General features: G+C 39.0%; 1 protein-coding gene across 2 annotated transcripts in view; it reads right to left on the reverse strand.

The window, feature by feature from the left end:
- Positions 1-25,071, reverse strand: part of SPTLC2 (serine palmitoyltransferase long chain base subunit 2) — a 72,447-nt gene that overhangs the window by 20,236 nt on the left and 27,140 nt on the right. Inside the window, exons 7-10 of one of the 2 annotated variants that reach the window (XM_082762064.1) lie at positions 24,722-24,827; positions 23,666-23,885; positions 21,803-21,929; positions 11,863-11,995 (exon numbers count right to left, since the gene is read on the reverse strand). In XM_082762064.1, the coding sequence (XP_082618190.1) occupies positions 11,892-11,995; positions 21,803-21,929; positions 23,666-23,885; positions 24,722-24,827 (557 nt within the window). In that variant the 3' untranslated portion in view covers positions 11,863-11,891. Of the gene's footprint in view, positions 1-11,862; positions 11,996-21,802; positions 21,930-23,665; positions 23,886-24,721; positions 24,828-25,071 lie in introns of those variants that run through there. The other variant, XM_082762063.1, reaches the window with a different exon arrangement.

Below are 25,071 nucleotides of genomic sequence, written 5' to 3' on the forward strand. Positions count from 1 at the left end.
ACGCTAGTTTTTAGCGAACAAAACCAGAAGAGAGAAGCAACTCACTGGATTTTTCCACAGCTCTGCTGGGTGATTCAGGTTTAAAAGCAACTTGGAAATGGGAACTGGGCTTTACGGGAAGAGCCCGAGCAGCCTCCACTAGGGGCCACTGCTACATAAAGGGAGCCTGGAGCCATGCTCAGGTCCTGCAGCTGTGTCCTGAGCAGCCTGCCAGGAAGCTCTCCCCCCAAACCTCCACCACATCTCCAGCACATCACGGTAGAGCCACGCTTAATGCGGCCGGGAGACGATGCGAGCACTGGGGAACTGCTAACTGGGGTGGACAGCTGAGTCAAGTTATTTATTCTTCTGACACACTTGCATGCTTCCCAAGTTCACCACTCAGGAGATAAACTACAAATAATGTGGGAGGAGAAGCCTTGTTTAAGAGCCAGCACACTTGAAAGCATGCAATAGGAAATCAAAAGACTGCTGTGAGCTCATGTTTGTTGGCCACATGGCAGCAGCATTAGCGGCAATTTATTTTAGGAGAAGCAGTGAAGGGCTTGGCTCGTGACCATTCCAAGTTAACCCCATGCCTATGGTTTTGTAACAAGATTGTATGCAGGGGATTTGCCTGGATTACACGAGTGCGCCGAGTATGGAGCCAATGCAGAGGTGAGGGCGAAAAGCTCTGTCCTTTAAAGGAGAGGAGAAAACAGTTAAATCTGATTTAAAAGAAAAAAACAGGTTGGTGAAGCCAAAGAGATTAAGAAATGGAAAGAGGAGAAAAGAAAAATGATGGCTGATGTTCTTGGCATTGAAAGGTCTCTGAAAAACAAAATTTATGCTAATGCTAAGTATCTGTCACTGCATTTGCTATTAAGCTAAACAGTTCCAGTGGAGTTTAAAAGCATGACAAAAAACAGCTGGGTGCCTGTATTGTGTACTCATTGAGTTTATATATGCTGGTGAGATTGAAGCCTTTGGCATATTCCAAAGCCCAGAGGAATATTTTTATATTTGCACTTTCCGATTTTGCCTGTAACTCCCGGCTGTGTTCAGAGAACTCCAAGGCAGCCTGTTCACACCACAAACTTCATCATAAAGAGATGCAGTTCTCACCAAGAACAGATCATGTCTGTTAATGAGAATGGAAAAATTTGATCCGCAAAAGAACTTCAATTTAAAATCCACAGGTTTAAGCAGGTTTTAAAGGAACTCTGGTGATGTGTTACGGCGGCACTTCGCCAGTTTCCCAGAAACTCTACATTGGTGATCACAGAGGAGCCTGACTGACCAGGTTGCACATGCACTCAAAACATCATAAGGAAGTATTGTCTGTTTGGTTATTTTTTTTAGCCAATTAGATGGTATTTCTATTAATTTTATTAAGTCTGATTTCTTATTCTTAGTTGTATCATTTAAACTGTTAGTTCTTTAGAACAGTCTATCTGTGTACAGCAGCAACCACGTAACCTTAGTTCATGTCCAAGGTGTTCAGAGATATGACAAAAAGATGCTACAAAACAACATGCCAATAAAATCAGCTAAAGTGGCCACTTGCCCATGTACAACCACGACAATATCGTCTATTTTGATTATTATTATTCATCTTTTGCCTCAAACAGCAGGCTTTATTATCTGAGCAGAGACACTTTGAAGCAAGATACATGCTTAAAAGAGTCCAGCATGAATAAATATTTTAAGGAGTTAAGTAACAGCAGTATTAAAAAGCAATCGATTTAATTTAGGCAACATTTGCCAAACTAGAGGGGAGCACTTTTCTACAAGAAAATCCCTTTTATAAGAGCCTGAAAATTCAGGCTTTAAGCAACGGAGAGTAAATCAGTACAACATGACTGATGTCGGACCCACAAAAACAAGATGGGTTAACAGACCATCCTGCCTCAAACCTGGCCAGAGCTGGCTCCTCAAACCACCAACTTAAGAACAGCATAAAAAAAAAAAACATTCAGTAATAGACACAAAAGGAGTAAGTTCCATTAGAAACACAAAATTTGAAAATTATTAACCTTTAGTCATGAAAGCGAGATTAGTATTAAAGTGAGGTTAAAAATCTTTTTGCCTAGACTCAACTCAGTACCATTTTTATACAAATGAACAGCCAACAAAAAGCAGCAACGACTAACAACAGGGCTTTGGGACTAGAAAAGTAACATAGGCATAAACTCCAGCTGTGAATTTCTACCACTACCACGTGGCAGATCACTTATTAACCACTTAGGGGCTGTCTACCACCCCCAAGAGTACATATTTCTGCACATAGATGAACTAGATACGCCAGTGTTTAGAAGTATATCCCATCTACTTCATAGCTCCTTTCCATGGCAGTGGAAGGCATCTCATATACCAAGGCTCTACCTGAAGCAAGAGGCTGAAAAGGTTTTGCATGTTGAAATTTGTTAAGTTACAAGAAGGAAAATGTTTTACTAATAACCAAATTCTTTATTTTGTCTGCATGTGTATTTAATCTTCTGGGTACACCAACATTATTGTTAATCAACTGTTATACTTTGTCTTTGCAGTAAGCACAGCTATATAGCAACCTGCATCTTCCCAGTGTGACTGAAATGAAGTTAATGTTCAGCCTAATACATGTTCTCTATCATCTTTTAATATCTTACCAAATTCTACAGTTAAGGACTCAAAGGGAAGTTACGCATGAGAACAACACATCCTCAAGTATTTAAATTCCTCAAAAACAGTCTATCTACAAATCTACAATGTAGAAGACTGAGCACTCCCTACCATTACAATGAGCCAACAGTGGGTCTGAGTCATTAAGGTGTGAACATAGGGCCGCTTTATCAAGTGTAGCATCATTACCAGATGCTGCATTGGTGGCAGTGATTTTGATGAAGTTGCAACAAACATGAGGTGACTGACCTACAGGCATCAGAAAGACGGTTTTACTTAGCTCAGGAGATGTCAGAATATTTTACCCAATTATGCCTCTGCTACTAGAAAAGAATCTTCTGTAGCTAATCCCAACAGTCTGTGGATAGACCAGAGCCACTGAAAAACTGTCGTGGACAAAACTTTAATAAAGCAGGCTTGTAAGGTAGATGAAGAGAGACTTTTTACAAGGGCATGTATTGATAGGACAAGGGGTAAAGGCTTTAAAGTTAAAGAGGGTAGATTGACATTAGACATTAGGAGGAAATTCTTCACTATGAGATGGAACAGGTTACCCAGAGCAGCTGTGGATGCCCCATTTCTGGGGGTGTTCAAGGCCAGGCTGGATGGGGCTTTGGGCCTAGTGGGAGGTGTTCCTGTCCATGGCAGGGAGGTTGGAACTAGATGGTCTCAAAGGTCCCTCCCAACTCAACCCAACCCATTCTACTTTTCTATGATCATCAGGAAGAAACTATTAGCAAATGCCATGAGTTGTTCAGCTATAGGAAGATGACCAGAACAGGAATCACAAAATGCTTTGCATTGAAATCCTCATAGAAGGGCATAAAAACAAACTTACACTGAAGAGACACCTAATAAAAATTACAACTTGCCTTAGATAATTTTTTTTTTCCACCAAAGGAAATATTTTCAGTGTATTGCTTTTGGTACTTCAGAGTTACAGGGTGACAGAACACAAAGGAGGGCATCTTGAAGACATAAGTGGCTAAGACAGATGCAAGAAACCTGTCTAGCCAATGGGTAGATGTGGAAGACAGTAACCAAACAGCTTTGCCAGATGTGCTGATCTAGGGACATGTAATAACCTGGCTGAGTCCAGGCACAAAACAGACTTGGCAGAATGAGGTTGTCCCACTGAATCCTGCCTGCTAATTAGCACATCCTTCGTGAGAATAGCAGAAGTGTTCTAAACAGGAATATCACTCAACTCCAAGCAGACATTCCTTGTGTTTTGATGAGCAAAAACTTAGTTATTTGCAATCAGATCTGAGAGTATCTACTATATCTATATAGATAAATGTAGATATATTTAATATATCTACAGCCTATGCAAGAAACAAAATGCAGAATTATCCTTTTATCCTTGCCAGCCCACGTCTAGTAAGATGGCTACTGCCACATAGTATTGACTTGTCAGAAACCATCAGAAGAAATCTGGTCAAAGGACAAGTCAGCTTCCCTCACCACAGTTTGGAAACACGCGCAAGCAAATACAGACATAAAACAGCCATGAAGCAGCAGGAATTGATATCATTAAGAAGTGTCATTGCAAATTGCAAGGACAATTACTCTGGAGCCAACCGCACTGCACTTTTCCTTCATGGGCCAACAGCACTGGAAAAGGTATTTGTAGAATATAAAAGGAGCACTATAGGTTTATTATATCCTATATAAAAAAAATAAGTGCCCCAAGGTGCTGAAAAAAGGGTGTTATTGTTCTGTGAGGTATCACTTTCACTTTTCACAGAATTCTTTTATTTGGAAGAGATGTCTTGAACTTATCTAGTCCAATCCCCACCCCTGCTCAAGGAGGGTCAGCTAGAGCAGGTTACCCAGGACAATACCCAGTTGCGTTTTGACTACGTTCCTGGATGGAGACTCTATAACCTCTACAACCAGTCTAGTTCCAGTGCTTCACCACCCTCAAACTTCAGTTTTCAGAAACTGACTGCCTCATTCTCTTTAATAAACCCTAAAATTATCTGAAAGTTATCATTTATTAGATACAGAAAACAGCTAAAATCACCCATGTTAATTCATTTCCATGTACTCGTGGCTTGTACTTTAAGTCACCTCCCACAATAGGTGTTAAAATTTCAAGCCTATAATTTTGACAGACTGGTAATAATGAGCACTCCGCAGGACTTTTGCTCATCAACATGCTGCACATCAGCATGAGGCATCAAGCCCAAACGGCTGGAAGCTGCTGAGGTATTTTGCCTGCAAAAGGTGAAGGCCCAAGCTGCCAAACCCCAAAATAATACACATCCGCTTCTTATATATCTTGGCAGCCAAAGAGTGAGTCAAATTTGCCAGGGCACTTTCCTCATTATGCATAAAATGCTTGACTGAATTTTAGTTACTGCTCAACATGGCTTCAGTTATTTTAACCTGTGGCCAATCCCCACATGAATGTCCAAACTGCTTAGCCACAGAAATAACAAGCATAGCAAAGTCAGGTTCAAAGTGTTTTCTCTTCACATCTAAATCTAAGATAAATGTTATTCATGCCACACTGTGCAAATATATCTGCAAGGACTTCAGCTCTAAAAATAGAAGTGGTAGGAAAGTAAGAACTAGTAATGAGTGTTATTACTGTTACCTTTGCCCAAGCAAAAAAAAATACTAAAATGCTTTGCAAAGCTAGTTGATGATACTTTCCTCTGCAGCAATTAGCCTCATATCAACAGAACTCAGTACGAAAAAAAAACTTCAGCATGGTGTTGCTGTGATTATTACTTAAAGCACATACAGCAAATGGAGAGAATTTGTGGCAAAAGAATTGAGAATCACATTCTGAAATAAAAGAAATCTGGAAGTGGAGAACAGCCAACATTCTCAACACATCAGACACTACAGTAACTCTCACATTCAGTATGTTCCACTCGTAAGTGTTTAACCCCATCTTAGAGTGGGGCTATAATTTAGATATTATGAGAACCAAAGCTGCCTCTTCTCTCCAAGACCCTTGCAGACATTTCTGTTTAACAACGATCATTGGCTCAGACATATTTTTTGGCCAGAGCACAGAAGTGAGCCTGAATGTATCACATAATTAGGCAGGTTAGAAGAAATAACAGTTTGGCTGGGACAGCAAGAAAGAGAAATAGCTGCCAGGAGGACCAATTAGCTAGCAAGCTGCCTAATATCACTCTGAACTTTTACTTATAGATGCAAACTGACTACTTGGCAAGTTTTCAGGAAAGGAACCTACCTCCCTGAAGCTACAGCAACCAACAAGCTTAAGCACTACCACTCCTTGAGGAAAAACCCTTTAATGATTTGCACTTTTCTTACTGCTGGGTGAGAACTACAGAAATAGTCCTTGGGTGGTAAAGTACAGTAAATGGTGCCAATTACACTTGAAGTACACAAGACTTTCATCACCAGTTATTCCAGCTCTCCCTCAACAGATTAAAGAATTGAACCTGCAGCAAGAATTAGCTGCTGAAAAATCCCATGCACTACCTTGCCTTCTGAAGCTTTCCCTTGGAGGTACATTTAAGAGACTTAAAAAGAAGCAAAAGCTTTTTGACCAATGATAATGGAATACGTCATTTTCATAAACGATATATATCTCTTATTTTCTAAGAAGCTGGACATGAAACATTTAAGTCACCGTTGCTACCAAAAGGCTGCTGCCTGCCAGGGCCATGTGATTTATCACAACCAGATGGTGTGTTGTCAATAAAGGAGGGGCTGCTATCATTCCAGGGCTGAATAATTACCTTCCCTTTGAACCAAGGACAATGTTTTCAATAAAAACCCAAAGCTGTTTAATGCAACTTCCAGTCTGTCAGACTCCTACTGTGCAGCTCCAGGATTCATTAGACTCACAGAAGTGAAGGAGAACACTTGCTAAAAACATAGCACAATTCTCTCATGGAAGAAGACATTGATGGCATACAATTAAAAATAAACATAAAACCTAAAGAGGCATTTTGAATCATCCTTAAAAGCTGTTCACATAGACTTTATCCATCACAAGTTTTACAAGGAAGTTAGCTGTTCTGCATTAAGCGGTCTGTGACTTAGATGGCAATTTAAGTAAACCGTAGAAGATCATCACTGCTCTGGTGTGCAGTCCTTTCTGGCTCTGCAGTATTACATCTCTAAAGCAGAAATAGCAACGCTTACTCTTTGAGGAAGACTAGTAAAGGTCCTGAAACACAAAACTAAAGGCCAGCTAGTAAAACAAGCTAAAAGGACCAACAGCTTTCCCTCTCTTCTAGACCAAACCACCACCAGACACATCTGGAAACACACCCCAACTCTACTTGAGTAACTCAGAGATCTGGACCTTGCAGTGTAATTAAGCAAGTTATAGTACAACCAAACAGTACCTTGACTTTGAGCAATGCAAGAGACTGGATGAATTTCATTACATACTAAATTGCCCCTAGAGCTTCAAACTCTGCCAAATAAAAAGCAGTAATTATCTGAACACTCAAAGCAGTCTGCTTCCAAGCCAAATTTTGACTTTTGGCTTCCCCTTCTTTCAACGGTACATATTTAATGAAGTGGTTAAGAAACATATCCTCTTTTCACAGGAGCAGAACATTTTGTTCATCTTGGAAAGCTAGAGTAAGTAACAGGCCTGGGAAATGAAAGGTGAACTGCAAGCCCAAGTTTGACCATTTATAGGAACTGCATGTAACAGAACAGAATGGAAATGTTCACGTAGTTTTAATTCTAGGATGGCAAACAAAATATCTTGAAAGTGTTAGTGAAAGATGGCTTAGCCCAAGTCACTCCTGAGCAGTCCTCTAACCAAGATCAAATCAACATATTTTTATCATCTTACAGCAGTTGCCTAAACGATGCTACTCAGATTCTGTTTTACTTTACATATGAAATACAGCCTTTGAAGACAGACCCACACACAAAAAAAGGGGAAAATAGAGAAGAAAAAATACCAAAACTGAAAAACACTGACGACTTTCCACACATCTCAACTGACTCACATTTCTATACATCATCTCCAGTAACTAGTCTGTGGCTGATGGCTTACCACCCAGAAGTCTATAACTAATCAAAAAGGGGGGAAAAAGACAAAAACACAAGATCTCTCACTCCTCTAAGAAGCAGTTATGTGCATGAACAAAAACCTTTGCAGGAAAAAAAGTTGTATCCTTCTATATATGAAGAGCCAAGGGGTGATTTTACCTTAGGATAGTAGGGTCTTGATTGGTCTTTATCAATGAATACATTCAACGGGGGCATAATACAGAGGCAAACACTAATAAGCTTCATAGAAACAGGAATATAGAATTACTTCTATGAAGACTTTAACTCTTCTCAGAGTTTGAGCATTACTTGTACCTGTGCATTAGTTTTTAACGAAAATTTTGCAGGCTACCCCAAAGACCACTCAAAGTTGTATGCCAACCCATACTGGGAATGCACATATGCTCACAAGGTAAGGGCCACTGTTCATTTTCCAACACATGCTAGCTAAATAGTCTTACCTTGATAATGAATCATGTATAGTGTTCTTGTTTTGTACTATAGTGTTGTCTCAAGCTCTGCTGTATTACACACAGTCTACTAAAAAAATCTTCCGAGATCCCCACCAGCTATAAAGCATTGGTGGTGCCACTGCTATTAAAGCTATTTTAATGGGAAAGTAATGAAAAGTTAAGTACATACCACATTGTCAGAAACAAAGCAAGCCAGTCAATCAAGCTAAAGGTAACTGAAGCAGTTTATTGTTATACAAAGAAAACGTTTTCAGAACTATCAATATTAATTAGTGCATATTAGTTACAAAAGGACGCAAAGAAGCACAGGCTATGCATATGCTATGATAAGCTACTAATTATGTCATCACTTACACCAGGGCAGAACTGCATAAATATATGACTATATATAAAGACTATAAATGACTAAAGAAGTGATGCCAGTTTCTAATTAACACTATATTAAATAACTAACAACAAATATGTCTGAACAGTCTTGCTGTAGGTTTTGCTATGGCTTTCTTTCAGTTTGCACTGTATATTTCCTAATTAATCTGAATTTTCTAAAGCCAGTAACCGAATTAATCCATGTTATTAATTGAAACTCCCTGATCCTTCTTGCCACACAGTTGGCATGATATTTGTATTGAAATGTCACTAAATTAAACAAGAAAAACATATAACACAATGCAATTTTGCTAAGCTAAGTCCAGTGAACTTCAGTAGAGCTCTGGGGAGTTCAGACTTCTAAAAGCTCCACTGGTTTATGAAATCATAGGCACAAAAATAGAATTTTCAAAAAAAAAATTGAAATATTTTCAGCACTGTAATAAAGAACAGCCGATAACTCATTCTCAAAATTTGTCAATGTATTCTTCAAATCTCTCTCATTCAAAATATTATTCCAAAATAGGAACAACACAATTCTTTGGTACGGTACAGCCAAAAGACAGGATTATTTGTAATTTAATATGGAAACATTTCAGCTGTCATAATACCAGGATAATTCCTATGTAAGCCCGGCATTCAAGACACGCCATATATTTGTCACTGAAGCAAGTGCATTTTTTTGCCCTTATATATGGTCCATAGGATGATATGCTGCTCAGAACAGTACCCCCCTCCCACGCATTTGCTCTCATGTTACCAAAGAGATTATTGGCCCTCTGAATCTAGAGCTTGTAAATCAGACCATTTCTTTCCACAAGGCACCATACAGTCCTCTGGAGTTCACAGCTGAAGGGACTCCAACAGCCTATTCTGGCTGTGAACAATTCAGAAAAAAAAAATATGCTCAAATTTGTAACCCCTTTAAAGAAAGATAGTAAGAACCATGCGGTTTGGAGCAGTAACCTTCACAAGGTTTAATGCTTGGGCTACAGTGCTGCTTTTTTTCTTGAATTGAAAAGCTGCCCTTTACTTCTATATAGATAAGAAAGAGACACACACCAGGGATAGGGAGCCATTAGCATCTCAGACTCCCTGTGTGATAATTAGAGGAAATGATTTGCTGACCTCAAGCAGTCTTTGAAGTCTGCAAAAGGAGTAGCCAAAGAAAAGGGAGGGATTATTCAGCACAATATACCATCCCTTAGGTCTGCCTCTGCAAAAAGTTTTGCTGCACTGATTCTTCTGTCAAAACCTAGAAATACCTGGGCTGCCAAAAAATGTGAAGTTACAGGCAGTGTTCGAGGACTGCAGAGAAGAGTTTACATACCAGTGTTTTATCTTATCCTAATTGCTTTGCAGAAGCCTGAATAAACACTAAAAAACCCCTATAGATCTGTTTAAAGAATTCGGCATCATCCCGTTCACATTTACACTAACTTTTATTTTATGTAAACTAGGATGCAAACTAAAACGAATTGCTCACATTGCTTATTATCAGCAGCACACAGATTTTAAAGGTACATAAATTACCAAATACTAGATACATATTGCTGTAAGTAATCTGAGTTAGCTATGTAAGAGAACCACATCCTCAAACATGCCAACAACTTGTATTTATTCCAAGAACTCAGTCTCAAGAAATGGGAAAGAATAATATAATCTTTACATTTCTATGCATATTAAAGAAATGTTTTTTAAAGACTTGTGAAAGTACTTTCTGCTGACAAACTTGCTGTTGCCACCAGGTTCCTTAAAGATTGCAAGAATACAAAAATCAAGTTTAGCCTGTATGTGCTTAATTATTTTTTCTTTTTCAGTAGTAACTACCATGTTATATCAAGTCAGAAATCACCCTAGAAATAGCAGATGTCTACTTTTGCAGAGTGTTTTTCAACTTTTTCAAGTTCACACAATGGAGAAAAATACCCTACGTTTTTCCCTTATGTTCAGTGCGAACTCTTCACGGGAAATCCACCTAGATAGAAGCAGAAGAATGTCTTTGGTGAAGTATTGTCCATTGATTGTACATTGATCTTGTCCAAGGCAAAGAAAAACAAAAAATAAAACTCCTATTGCCTGCTGTGAATGTCTGTCAGAAACACACAAGCCCCATTCCACAGAAAGGAAAATTCAAGATAATAATCACACTATTAGTTCAGCAGATCCTTCAGCTAGTGTCAGAATGAAGCTAAGGAACGGCAGTACTGCCTGAAGCAAGTCAATTCTTTCTTCCACAGGTGAATCTAAAAAGTAATTTGTGAGTCACAGTGAAACATTTCACAAAAGTAGCATTTTTCCATGATTTTGTTATGTTTAGCAGTTCATTCATGTTTAACTACACTTTGTTAACTGACTCTTGTTACACAGCTGAAATTCACTGCATCCTAATAGTTATGATTTACAGACATCTTTATTTTGAATACAAAAAGCATAGGTTCAGATAGATCAATAGTTTTAAAGAATGTATTAAGGGCTATCACTCCAGAGCAAAGAAATTAAGTTTGTGTTGCCTGGGTACATGTAATTATCTATTTCTGTATATTAACTGCTGCAAGGCTCTGTGGGACTAGTATTAACACTACTTACAAACAAGAAATGCATAGTCATGAAAATAACATTCGGACACTGCAAAGACAGCTGTAAATATCCCGCTTGACAGCTATTCTTGTGCCTTGCTGAGACAAAAGGGAAGAGAAATGTTTGCTGATCAGACTGTTTTTCTAATCATGATGCCTCTACAGTAAAGAAGAGAAAAACAGAAGAAACCTACAGTTTCAGGAAAAATTAACTTGCCAGGCTAATGGGATTCTAGAGAAAAGATATATAATTTTAAAACTTTTTCTTTTGGTACCTTGGACACCAGAACTTAAAACGCACATCTCTGCTCTTAAAACCTCATGAATAAGGCAAAGCATCAGTGAAGAAGAAGCAGAAGGAAACAGAATCAAACCTTTGTAGAACACAAATTGGTTGGCAGGCCTTTATGGCTAAAGTTGCCAAGAGAAAGAACATCAGGAACACATACAAACACCACATTTCTTTACAAGCTAAGGAATGTGCAAGCTTTGACAAAGCATGTTATATAAAGGATGTTTATAATCGACATCCATGGAGACAGTTCAGTAGCTTTACAACATAGCAACGAGTGCTAACTATATTTACCATCTGTTTTGTGCAGACTGTTTTCTACAATGGAAGCCAGTATCAAAGCTAATTATTCTTTGGGATTTTAAACAGCAACACAAGCAGGATGAGAAATGCTCTTGGCCTTCACAGTACAAGAGAAGATGATCAAGGGTATGGCCTCTTCATGCTTTTCAACCAGGAGGATGTGTTGCAAATAAATTGGTAGTCACCGAGGTTAAACTAACATTACTAACTGCCTTTACTCATTGTAAAACATCACGAAGACACGAAATACCATACAGAACCAGATGGACTATCACCTCTGGCTGAATATCTGCCATAAGAACAACCAGTCAGCCCACTTCCACGTCGCAAGACATCTATAATCAAAATGAAAGATACATTCAGTAAGGAACATGTATTCAATTTTAGCTTAAGTGTTAGAAGAACAAAAGCGAGAGCATTCTAAGAAATCCTTTTATCTCCAAAGCTCACTTACAGTGGGACAATATAAAGTTTCTTCTGAACTGTCCACCTCAGAGAGGACAAAAGCTACTGTACTGCTGTATATTGCTAGTGGCATTGCTGCCATGCTACTGTTATGCTGGAGCTCATTCTACATCTATAGCACAGATGTTCTCTACTTATATTACAGCATTAGAAATAGTGTAAGCTACATTATTTTTCACCTGAAAGTACACAAAAAGCTGTACTGCACACCACCTTTTCCAAGGCACAGTGCTCAAGTTTAGTAGGTCCGATCTACACAGACAATGATGTAAAGAAAAAGGCACTAGAAACACTCCACATCAGATATCATTATTATAAGAAAAACACAAATGTGCATGGATTGTACAGGCCTCATTGCCACACGTTAACCTACATTCGAGCCTGAAGGGAAGTCACTGAGCATTTACAACTAATTTAGAAAAAAATCTTTGTGATAGGATCTTCCAAAATTCCCCTATACCAGCCTTTGAACAACCCTTTAATCTTGCTGAGTATATCAAGAACTTGGATAATCTACGTGTTCTCCCCGTTGCCTCCTGCCTTTTTGTACAGACGCTGTTCTATCTGCTTCCCCTCTCAGACCCATTCCCCTCAGTGCCTCTGCTGCTGCTTCAGCAGAAATCAGTTCATCAGCTTCTGACCTTTTTCAGACCTGCAGGACACAACTTTAAAACACTGCTTCACCTAAAAGAGCTAGCCACCATTCAATACATTAATTTTGCTATTCAAGGTACACCTGTGTGATGCTTCTAGGAGATGATAAAACTTTACACTAAGAAGAATTTAGACAGATAACTGAAGCGGCTCATCTATCCTGTTACAAATTTAACCTGAACTGCTCCTTTTGCAAATAATTTCAGTACCTCTCATCTTTCAAATGTACTTTTTCCTTCTGTAAGCAATAAGACCACTGCTGATACCGAGGGCATCTCAAATAGGTCTCTTGAGCTAAGACTTTGTGGTATTTGAGAAAAATCAAAAAACAAGAAGAGAGACAATGACAATGTAAAATGAACAAATGAATCCAAGACTTCGTTTTGTATAACAGTTCTAGCAGTGAAGTTGCACAGTAAGCATACTCTGTACCACGTGGCTGCCAAGGACTATTTTCTTTGCTGAGATTTAACAGAGTAGACAATCTCAAATGTGGTTTTGACTTTCACAAAATTGAACTTGTAAAATAATCAAGCTTCACTGTGTCCAGATAAACAGCAAAGCTATTCTTTCCATGTGAATTAAAAAGTACAAGAACAGTCTTCAGGGAAAAGACTCCCAGTGGAATAGTTTGTAGAGTTTTAGGGAGAGGGCATTACTTCTCAACAGTATGAACATTTAGTCTGAGAATATACTTATTTAGCCATTAAGGCAGATCTAAGGCAGCCATAAACATTGGAATACTGTCTTCTGGCCAAGCTGAACAGAAATCAGCTCCACAAAGAAATGATATCAGGAGCATTACGAAACAGGTTCCACATGCTTGAGATAATAACAACGTGAAGTTGTTTCATCCTATATAAAGTAAGCTCTTACCAGTAACTGATAATGTAAAATACTATGAAAAGAACATTCTTGTGTTAGCGCTTACTCTGAAAATCCAGGAAAAACTGGTGGACAGATCACTTCTACTGACAGTCTGTTGGTAGAAGGATCAATCAAGGTATAAGGAGAGTGAACAGAAGAGTCCCAAATACCTATTTTTTCCTCAGGGGTACTAGATGGGACACCATGCAATGGAGCACAGTAGATGTGTATAGCCGATAAGTTCATCTAATAATCAAAGCTATGGCCTGCAAATCTGCCACCGCGTCAGAGCCATGTCTACTTGTGTGTCAGTTACAGCAGGCATAACTGTCCTACTCCGGGACACTCAGATTTACTCTAAAAGTCTGCAACACTTTCAACAGAAACAGTGGTGAGCATTCCCATGTTAGTAAGTTGTATTTGGCAAGCAGCTCCTGGTAGCCTGCCACCTGGAACTGCACCGCGGTGGAAGAGTAGGCTTTGTGCCTGAAAAGGCCCAAACCCTGGAGGCCTCGTCTCTGCTGTGACTTTTATAGACTTGCTTTTCCTGTGCTGCTATATTTTCCAAGGATCCTAGAGAGATCAAAGCTCTGCATATAAAATCCACAACTGTCTCTGCAATGTCCTGAACAAAAAAAGCAACTTTTCAATAATACAGCAATGACCCTAGAAAAGAATTTATTCACGAAGGATCGAAGGTACTCAGTGTTCTGCTTCCAGCTCTTGGTATAGTTACTCTGCGAACGTATCACATCTGTTTGCACAGATGACTTAGTTCTGAAGATGTTAGTAGCAGGGTAAATGAGTTCTCCACTAGCCATTCAGGGCCTGATTTGTGTAACACATTTATACAATACAAAGTTGACTAGTAGGAAGGCCAGCTTGGAAGTCTGAAAAAGCTTCACAACAATTTTACTATTGTTGTTGATGTTTTTAAACCCCAAACAGTAGCCATAAATGAACAGCTAAGAACCCTTAGGAACTGCTAGCCAACATGAGCATGAGAAGCGCTACTGTTCTGTAATGTATTTCCCCCGTGCAAACAGCCTTGCACCTGCAACTTTTTCACTAAGCAACAGTTGGGTAACAACCTGCTTGTTAATACAAGCTTATCCATGGTAGCAAGAAACTCTACAGGTTTATTTATCTTGTTCTTCACAAGTCAATTCATCCTCAGATGAACCCTACTTTTGAACTTACACAGCAGAACCTGAATGATCTCCACATTGTCTCAAATCACTACATTGGCTCTTAAAACACATTAATTGGCATGAATGTTTTCCAGCCAGCTCCTCCCTTCAAAGATTAAATCTGTACTATCTAATAACATTTCTTAATTCTGGGACATTAGCAAACATCTGTACACCAGTAGGAGTTTAAGTACACATCTTAGATTGTCCAGATTGTTCATGTTTGGCAATCTGCAGCAGATCAACTACCATGAAGTGAAATGGCATGAGTTGACATGGTGCCAGTCACATTTTACATCAAAACTTCAGAAAATAGGTGAAGATGGCATTTCAACTGGTCTGTCAGACCTGACATAATTTAATATACCCACTGACAGAAAGGCTGTCAGTTACAGGTATGTTTCCAAAGAAGCTAGAACCATTTACATTATGTGCGCTTCACAGATTGAAGTTTTCCATATCTATACATTACATACACTGTAACAGCAGTAAATTTTATTTATTCATATATATACATACACACACACTTTTCTATGTAGAAAATTGCTGCAGTTTCAAGGACTGTTGATAGACAGTGGTGCTTATGCAAGGACTATTGATAGACAGCGGTGCTTATGCAGGTCATTCGGGTATTTAAAAACAAAAAACCTCTGCTCTAGTAAATTATGTGTCATACTGTGAACCATGAGCTCAATTTTGCACTAGCCTAAAGAGCACGCATCACCTTATTCAGGGTTACTTCTGTTCAAATGCTTTATTTTGACATTCATTCTAAGAAACATTTTTGTCACGCTGCTGCTGACAATATATGCTAGTGAGCTGCTGCTGCCCAGTATTTTCTCCTTTCGCAGTATGAGCTGTATACTAGAAATGTACTGTAGAAGTGTGGCACCTCAAGTGTTAGAGAGGAAAAAGATAGCCATGCATTTCATGTCAAATGTAGTTGACAAAATAAAGTGAAACTACTTCAGCAAAGCCACATTCCTAGTTATATTTCTGCTGTTAGAGATCAGTGTTTAGGCTACGCAGATAGAGAATGACAGCTTGCACCTGAACAGAAATAGCATGAACTGGAACATTATTAGAACAAAGCGTGTGTACAGTTATAAAGCTTTACAAGCCCTTGTACAAACACCACCCACAATGTTGATTAAAGTCCAGAAGAAGAGGCACTGAAGAATTCTCACATTCCAATGCAAAACACAAAGGGTACAGCTCTCTTAGTGTCTGTAAACAGTCTTCAAAGCACCAAGGCTGAAGGATTTCTCCTTCCTAGCCCAGGTTAAAGCAATTTTTCTGGAGGCTTGCCATGCACTGTGGGAGGGAGCAAGGGATGCAGCAACAAGCTGGATTTAAAAGATCCCCAGCTGGAAGCACAAATACAGAGAGTGATGTTTAAAACTGTCAGTCCCCTGGAGAGAAGCAGGAAACTCTCTTTATGACCCCCAGAGTATTTGTTTTTCCAACAGTTTCCCAGCTCAGCTTGAGATTCTCAAGGGCAGCAACAAAAAAAGTTCTCACTTTGCTCAAATTAGTTTTGACTGGTCCCCGGGTTCCCAAGGTGATAATTTAACACCTCATTAACAAGTGCATTATTGGAGGAAATTCAAATGAACCGATTTTAATGCTAATTGAATGTTTTCAACCTCAGCCTGCACAAGGAGTATTTATTCCCCTTTTGAGTAGAACAGCAGCCACTGCTTCTATTTGCACATCTACTGCTAGCAATGACAAGGGACAAACTTCATTTACAAATATACTGTAAACAATGTAAAATTCTATACCAAGTTATATAGGGTCAACTGTTCTTTCATGACTACTTACTTTTTATATTTGCATATACTTATGGCTGATCTTCAGAAGGAAAAGAGGATTATTTATTTTCACAGAATACCTGACTTGAAGAAACCTACTGGTGAGGCAGCTGAGTTAACTATAGAGGTCATATGTTCACTTGAGAGCCTGATTAACCACACAGAGGTTAGAACACTAATTGCAGTCTCTTCTCCCCTAGAATTTACGCAGACCAGGCTTAGTTCTGTTTCCAAGATGCTTCTCCCAGTGCATATTAACAGTATAACAATGACCCAACCTTCTGAACTGGTGTTAGGCTCGGTTCTCTGCCAACACAGCTGTGCATCCTTATTCCTGTTGGCTATAATTGGTTTAACTACCTCTTCTGATTTAACTCACTCAAGTTTATTCCATGCAGCAATGGCAAGATTAGAAATCAACTTTTTTTTTTTAGACTTAAAATTGACCAGATATACTACAAGCTTTTCATTTCTGAGGTGCTAAGATGTCAAATCCCTATTCAGCTATGTGCAGTTAACTGCCTAGCCTTCAAAAATCAGTTGTTTCTGACAGTTTAGCAGCTAAGACGAATATGCAACTTTCACCTCCCTTGCCTGCACCATTAGAGCTATGCAGGATAACAAACCTTAATTTCTGTACAGTGCTGCAGCCAATGTTCAAACAAATTTGAAGTGTCATCTTGTGCCCCGCCTCTCCACTACTAATTCTATACATGCTATTTTACTATTGCACTGATTGAGTGTGGGATATTTCTCTCCTGAAAATGAGACAGTCAACAGTAAGCTTGTTATAAGCATCAATGTACATATTTACTATTATTAAGTTAATGCCCATGGACACGGAAGGAAGTAGATCACCTATTTTACAAGCTATTATCAAATGCAGCTTTAGATCAAACTTAAAGCACTCCTAGATTTAATGCTCACCTTCAGCTTTTAATACACCGGAAAGCAAACTAAGTTTCATTTCTGAAGGAGGTTAACCAGTCCCTAGACCGGTTTCATCTTGCATGTTTTGATTTGCCCATGTCTCAGTCTGGTTACTTTATGATTTTTTCCCATTTGCCCCCAGCAATGTTATCAGGGCAACGAACAGGCTGGATCCTGAACACCAACAATACAAGCAGAACCCCATTTGCACAGAAGATACTGCTAGCTCTTATGCAAGTGGCAGAATGGAGCCGACCAACCTGCCTGTCCCACTGAGTTTGTAACAGTGAAAAATCCAGCTTTCAACCCAAATCAAACAACAGAGGCTGAAAAATTCATCAAGGCAAATTAAGTACTTAATATCATAAAACCTAACAATGTCTAATTTACCAGGACAAGCATCGAGCTGGGTCATTTTCCCCACAGTCAATTTAAATAACCCGAACAGCACATGAATGGTAACAATCAAGCAGCCCTCTGCTACACATTTCCAGAGCCCCATTCAAGGAATCAATTTTGTCATCCTTGCGTATACTGACTGTGACCCTCAAAAAGCTGCTTATTTTGTCTTTTTTTAATTACTATTATTGTTAAGAAAGCCTGTTCATCTATAAAACCATCTACAGTTCATTCATCTTTGTGACTGAAAACAGAGAAAGAAAGCATCCACTGAACTGCTGACAAGCTTCTGCAACACTTGCCTGTTCAGCTATATTGACTTTGAAGTGGAGAACCAGCTCAAAAAATTCACTCTTGTTGAAAGAATGAACAGTAGAAGGGCTGAGGTTGGTAGGGACCTCTGAAGATCATGTAGTCCAGCCCCCCTTTTTGGGCAACCTGTTCCAGTGCACTGTCACCCTCACAGTAAAGAAGTGCCCTCAAAGAAGTCTTCCCCATCTCTTCTCTTCAAACTAGTCTACTACATATCAAAGTCAAATGCGATGATATGTGAGTTATCCATGTATACTGTCACTGGAGAGTTCCCTGAAGACATGCTGTGTGCCCAAGACGTTCACCACACTTGAGAATGGTTCTGCTGAAGAAGTTCACAAATTGATCACAAATCATGTATACTTTGTTCAAGACCATACAATGGTCTTCAAGCCAAGTAAGTGCAAGAGAAGTAATGCCACGCAAAACAGGAGAAACATACAACACTGAACTAATAGTGTAGAGGACTTTCAGAAGCAGTACTGGAAGTATCAATACCAAGAACCCATGAGATGGCTCTGCCATCGTTTCAGCTGTTGAACTGTTTTTTGTAGTCTGGGGCAAGCAACATACTTGTATTCGTGTATAAATATGTTCCCATATCTGTCTTCAGAGAGACTGAGGTTTGCTAGTCACTTACATGCATCAACAGCACCTAGAATTACCAGAGCAGTTTGAACAGAAATCACGACACAAGAGGCCACTGTCCCAGTCCAGGTGGCACTCTGGCATGCTATCAGTCCTGCATTCTCTGAGAACAGCCACTTAGCTTTTCATAGCATCTGTATTTTGTCTGTGCTGCCTCTTACAAATACCTTACTTAGTCACTGGCAGCTTGCTAGAAAGATCTGAAAGTAGATATTTTTCTTTTATAGTTATGTAAAGTTTTAGTAACTACAGTGCTTTACACTTTAAGGTCAGAGCCTCCACATATTTCACTAGATTCAGAAATAGTGTAAAATGAAGAAATTTAAAAGAAATACTTTATTATTTCAAATTAATACATAAAAAATCTTTTGTCCTCAAACGAATTACTTCCTACTACTTACTCTTCACCTACAGACCATCTCAATCTGATACCACAATTTCCAGAGGCTTGATGTCATGGAGAAAGGTTACTTTTATGAGTAGTATGTGGTGAAAAGAAACAAGTAGACAAAGTAGCCACAAAGACTGTTTTCAAGCAAGCATTCCTGAGGTCATTAAAAGAGTTAGCTGTGAATCAACACAGTGTTGGGAGCTAGCTGATGTCTACTGTTCTGACTCCAGCTCCAACTCCTGTGCCATTGGAAAATCATTGTCCTTGCTTAGTTTACTTTCATCCATTAGTTCAGCTTGACTACTTTGAAAGCAGTAAAGTTTTTGTAATACTTGGTTGATTCAGAGCTGCTTACCAGTGACCCAGCTTAACACTATTTCTCTGCTTGTTTGCCTTCCACATTTAACACCTCTCACCAGCACTACTCTACTTTAGACTTACTTGTGGTCAAACAGATTGCAGACAGCAGTCCTTCAAAGCCCCACCCCGTAATTCCACAGAATCAAGAGACGTTTTTCAGCGAAAGCCCTTAAACAAGGAAAAGATTTGGTCATGCTGTCACTAAGCAGCTGCTCAGTTCACACAATTACACTTCAGTCGACTTCATCTGAAGAAAATGCCTATGAAGTACTACTGCCTTAAAGTCTCTAAGAAATTTAAAAAAAAAAAAAAAAAAAACATGACCGGGAAACAGAACAGCACAAAAAAAAGGAACAGAAAAATGCTTTCAGGCAGGGATCATCCTAGGAAGTGCCTAGATTAGCTGAAGGATGGTTAGATAATTAAGACAGACTGTAAGACTTCCACGATAGCTGTAGCTGAGAAACCCTGACTATGAGTAGATTGGACTTTGGCTTTGCATTTCGGCTTTCTTGTAGAGAAAAAACAAACAATAAAATTCACACAAATGTGAAATGCAGAGGCTTCTTTGAAATGACACAGCTTTCAAACACTAAAAATATATTTTTTTTTTTAATAGAAAGAATGGCTAGGACTTCGGGTACTCCTTAGCACCAAACTTGTATATAGCTTGACATGCATATTGAGAACATAACAAAAAGGCCTTTTGAGTTTAAGGCATTTTTTGCCAGATTGGTTCCTGATCTGGTTCTCTTTTCAGCTGAGATGGATTTTGATGTCGGAATAGCAGGAGAAAAGCCTGGAGTGGAAGTTGCTTCCATTCTCACAGCTTGAATGAGCATTACATTGCAGCTTCAGAAAGGGGCAAAAATGCCTTAGTTTTCAAGCCTTAGTTTGTAACTGGTTTCTGTTTGGAATATTCACATTCCTTCTTCCCACTTCATTAAGCAAAACAGATATTGGAAGAAACCCAAAACAAGCAACGCTTGAGTAGACCACAAACTCTTGGCAAATCTTTAGCTAGAAAGAGCTCTGTCATTTTTAAGAGGATGGCAAGACCCAGCTCTCTGGCACAACTTTTCACATAGTTTGAAGCTTGGTTAATATCTGTTCTGAGGGCACTACTGGGGACAACTCTTGGCAGGTACAGGTAACTCACATCAACTAAATGGTAGCACAGACACAAGCTGCTGCCTGGCTGTACTTGCCTCACGAATGACTTCTCTATTGAGCAACCACCAACACCTATTGCTGCCACTAAGCCTCTTCTCAGATAATGTAAGCAAATCAAATGAAATCTGCTATAACAGTAGAGTTCTTAATTATTTGTGCAAACTTTTTCACTGTTGGAGTTATCTGTCAGGTTAGTTGGTCAGGTGACCCATGTTCAAAAGTGAATACAGTTCTTCAGTATACACCACCACCTCGTGGCCAGATGCCTGAAACTCCTATAATACATTAAGGCACTTGAATTGTAAAAGCATCTGAAACAAAAAACGTGGAGAAATCCTCAGCAAACTACTGACTTTGAAACTCAAGACTTAGACAGATTTCCCCTTTCTTATTTCCATCTTGAGAAAGTAAACCTGAATCAAGAAATCTGAATGTGCCTTCCCCAGTGTATTACTTCCTATAGCTCAAGTGAAAAGCAATTTCAAACGCATCCTCATATTTACTTTAACCAAGGTGCAAGCATCAAGTTATACTAGAAATGAAAATAAAAAACATAGCTTTCAGCGTATTTTGTTGTGTATTTTACAGTCTTAGTTACTGTAGTGGACAATCTAAAAAGACGGGCAAATAACAAAGGACAGAAGAATAGGAAGAGCAAAGAGGAGACCTAGAAAAGCTAGGCAGAACAAATGTAAATTAAAGACAATACTGTCTCGTGAAACACTAAGATGACTTACCTGTATATATTAATTCTTTATATCTTTATTAGGTTGATTTGCCAAGCAAGATATTAAATTGTTTTGACGCTCCAAAGACTCAAAGTCTACATGAAGTAACAGATAATTATGAATGTGTACACTGAATGAGTTATCTGTCAAAGCGGTGTAGAGGTTCTGTTTGGTGTCCCCCTTCTAAATGTCTAGTGTTCGAAAGACTCACCAAAAGTTGTACCATCTTCACCCATAATGCACTTCATGGAGGTGATGATTTGCTCCACAACAGGAGGTGACAACGATGTTGCATACACAGCACTGTGAGAGTACGTCCTGAGGTAATCAATCAGCTCCTAGTAAAACACAAGAGGCCATCAGACACTGCTTTCCCAGCACTCAAGAGAAATGCTTTAACCACACAGTAAAATGAGCCACTACTACAACGAACCTCTTCCAGAATGTCCTAGAAGAGAACAGGTCACTCAAGGATTTATTTTATAAGTAATAAGCAGTTGAAGTGCAAACAGTAGACACATGACAACCCATAATTATGTCACAGAGCAAGAATATCCATTGATCAAAAACAAATGTCTATGACAGACTTGTTTAGCTAACAATACCAGCATTAGATTGCGAGAAGGTGTTTGCATTACTCAAGCTGTGTGCAAGGCCATGTTTCAAGAGTGTTTATTGTAACAGTGGGAATATAAAACAAGTGAAATAGTAGGGAGCAGGATCTATGAGTACTTGCGTATCATGCTCAATATAATTGTTTCCCCACAAGTCACCAAACAGGGCACAGGTCACAAAATACTTTCTCCTATTTACCAGCACAATATAAATTACATCTCCTGCTTTATTTAAGAGTGCAGGAACCTCAGACTACCACTCCTGCACTTCCCAGATAAATGTACCTTCTAGATTTGTTGGAGGATAAACACAGATCATATGGGAACAAAGTACAAACATACCATAGATCTAGGCTGCTTGTTGTTTAACTGTAACAAAACCTCTGTAATAGCTAGACCACTCCTGTGAAGTATCATAAAAAACAGTACAAATGCCAGGACAGATTCTGCCATCATAAAATTAATAAGGTTGATAGCATAATAACTGTTATAGCATAATAACTGAACGTATTATAAAAATGTGGAAATACTCCATTTCGTATTGCTGTCTGCATGGAATTGGAGTTAAATAAAAGGAAGTTGTAAAGGGATTTTGAAAAAAAAACAGGTGGGAAGATTTAAGGCCTCTTATTTCTGAAGCAATCTCTTAAACACAGTTCCTAAAATACAGCCATGAAGGACTCCTGGCTGCTTCACTTTATACCAAGGGAGTTAATCCCACTGGCTCACTGCCTTGGAAAAAGAATATGGTGCTTTGTTCTGGGGAAGATGTCAGAGTCATTTTAGTCCAACTGCAGTAAACTATTAAAGAGGAGCATCTGCAAGTCCCATATCCATTTGGATGGACTAAAGTAATTGTCACTATTAGCATCTAAAAAATTATTGTCCTGAAAGGGAAATGGTAGAGGACATAAGAAATGGCAAGGATAAGAAAGGGGACACATCTAGCAGTGTACACAACCCCTTGCAAAAGGAGGAGTTTGACAACTGGCAACACTTTCTAGCAGAACGTGACTATAGAGGAGGATCCAAAAGCAGTGTCTTTTTCAAAAGGAAACTGTTCAAATCCAGAGGGAAACAAATCCACCAGGCTGAGCTAAGAAGGGGATTTTCCACCAGATGAGCTGAAGAACTTTAGCTTCTGGCATTCTTCCTGCTAGCCTCATTAGAAGTAACGTTGAGAAATCCCTGCTTCCTGGTTCCTAACACTTCCTAAAAAGAATTTACACCCCGACTGTACATTCTGCAAACTGAGCTCATCACTGACCACGTGGGATCTATAAAATAGAGGCATTTTATTAGCCTCTTCCGCATTGCAGTCTTTCACTATAGTAGACAGCATGTAAAATTATGAAACAATTGGATGGTCATGGAAACTTGAGAAAGAAATCAATGTTGAAATGCTTAGTGAAGCAATCCACCATCAGCCTGAAACAGCCAGGACATTTCCAGCGTTTTACCTTCTTGCCCCCAATGTATCCTCCAGCAGCTCCAAAGCTTTTGGTGAATGTCCCCATCATAACATCCACATCTTCAGGATTGAGTCCAAAATAATCCACTACACCCCGGCCATTGGGACCCAGGGCACCTATACTGTGAGCCTCATCAAGGTACAGATAGGACTTGTACTTCTTCTTAAGGGCAATCACTTCAGGTAAACGGACTATGGATCCCTCCATACTGTTGAGAAACAGAAATTTATTTTAAGTTGATTTAATGGTTGGGACCTCTTTCTACAGCCCCAAATCACTAAACTTGCATTTTTTTTCCCCAATCTCATTAACTGTGATCACATAAGAATGGCTATACATGTTTTTATTCTGCAGAGAAATTAAAAATACATGCTCTTTGCACCTAGTGCCCAGGTAACTATATTCTACTAGTTTATTTAGTATGTCAGTATCCTAGAGAGGTTCAACAGTAGCAGCAACAGTAAGTTAGAGGCAAAGGAATGTGTTCAGTGATTATTTTATGAAGATAACCTTTTTACTTCCACCCTCATGTCAGTATTCTGATCTGCTGTCTTATTTACCTATTATTTTTAAGTCTAAGAGCTGCCTAGGATTTCAAAGACAACACTCCAAAACACCCCATTTTGTGCTGAAAGCCACCATGATTTAAACGCTTAACACAGCTAAACCTACTCATACTCCTACTCATTCAGAAAAAAACATTCAATTTGCGTAATTCCATCCACTAGCATCATCTAGTGAGCACAGAAAGAATGGAATGGACAAGCGAATTAAGATCTCAGCTCTGATATAAATAATCAGTTTAGATCAGCTTCTACAATCTGATCAAGATGTGGGCAACACTGTGACAACATCATGTGTAGCTACAGTATTAGCAACACAAAGTCCAGGATGTGAAATATATATACCTCAACTTAAATCTCACATGAGATTCATGAAATAACTGTAAAGTGATTAACATTGTTTGATTTGACAAAGGAACTCAAATACTAAGCAACTAGATCTCATGGGGAGGGTTTTAGGAATATAAAGAATAGTTTGTACCTGTATATTCCTTCCACCAAGATAAGGATTTTTTTCCAGGGCCTCCGTGTACGAGGTTGCCCATGCACAATAGCATCTTTGAGCAGCTTCTCCAGGCTTTGCATATCTGCACCAGAAATTACTGTTAAATGGTACCAAACAGCTATTGGCTTGAACTTTGACTATGACTAAAGACAGCAATACCACAGAAACACAAATTGGTCCAGTGGGGAGGATGGACCATACATAAGTCAATAAGCATGAACTTCATCTAGCTGCAGGTCTATATATGAGATTAAAGGGAATGGGTGACTATGAACTGCAAAGAAGAATTTGACCATCCCGAGTTGAAAGTACAAAGCAGCAAGACA

Source organism: Aythya marila, assembly GCF_965140915.1.
Source record: "Aythya marila genome assembly, chromosome: 5".
Taxonomy (NCBI): Eukaryota; Metazoa; Chordata; class Aves; order Anseriformes; family Anatidae; genus Aythya; species Aythya marila.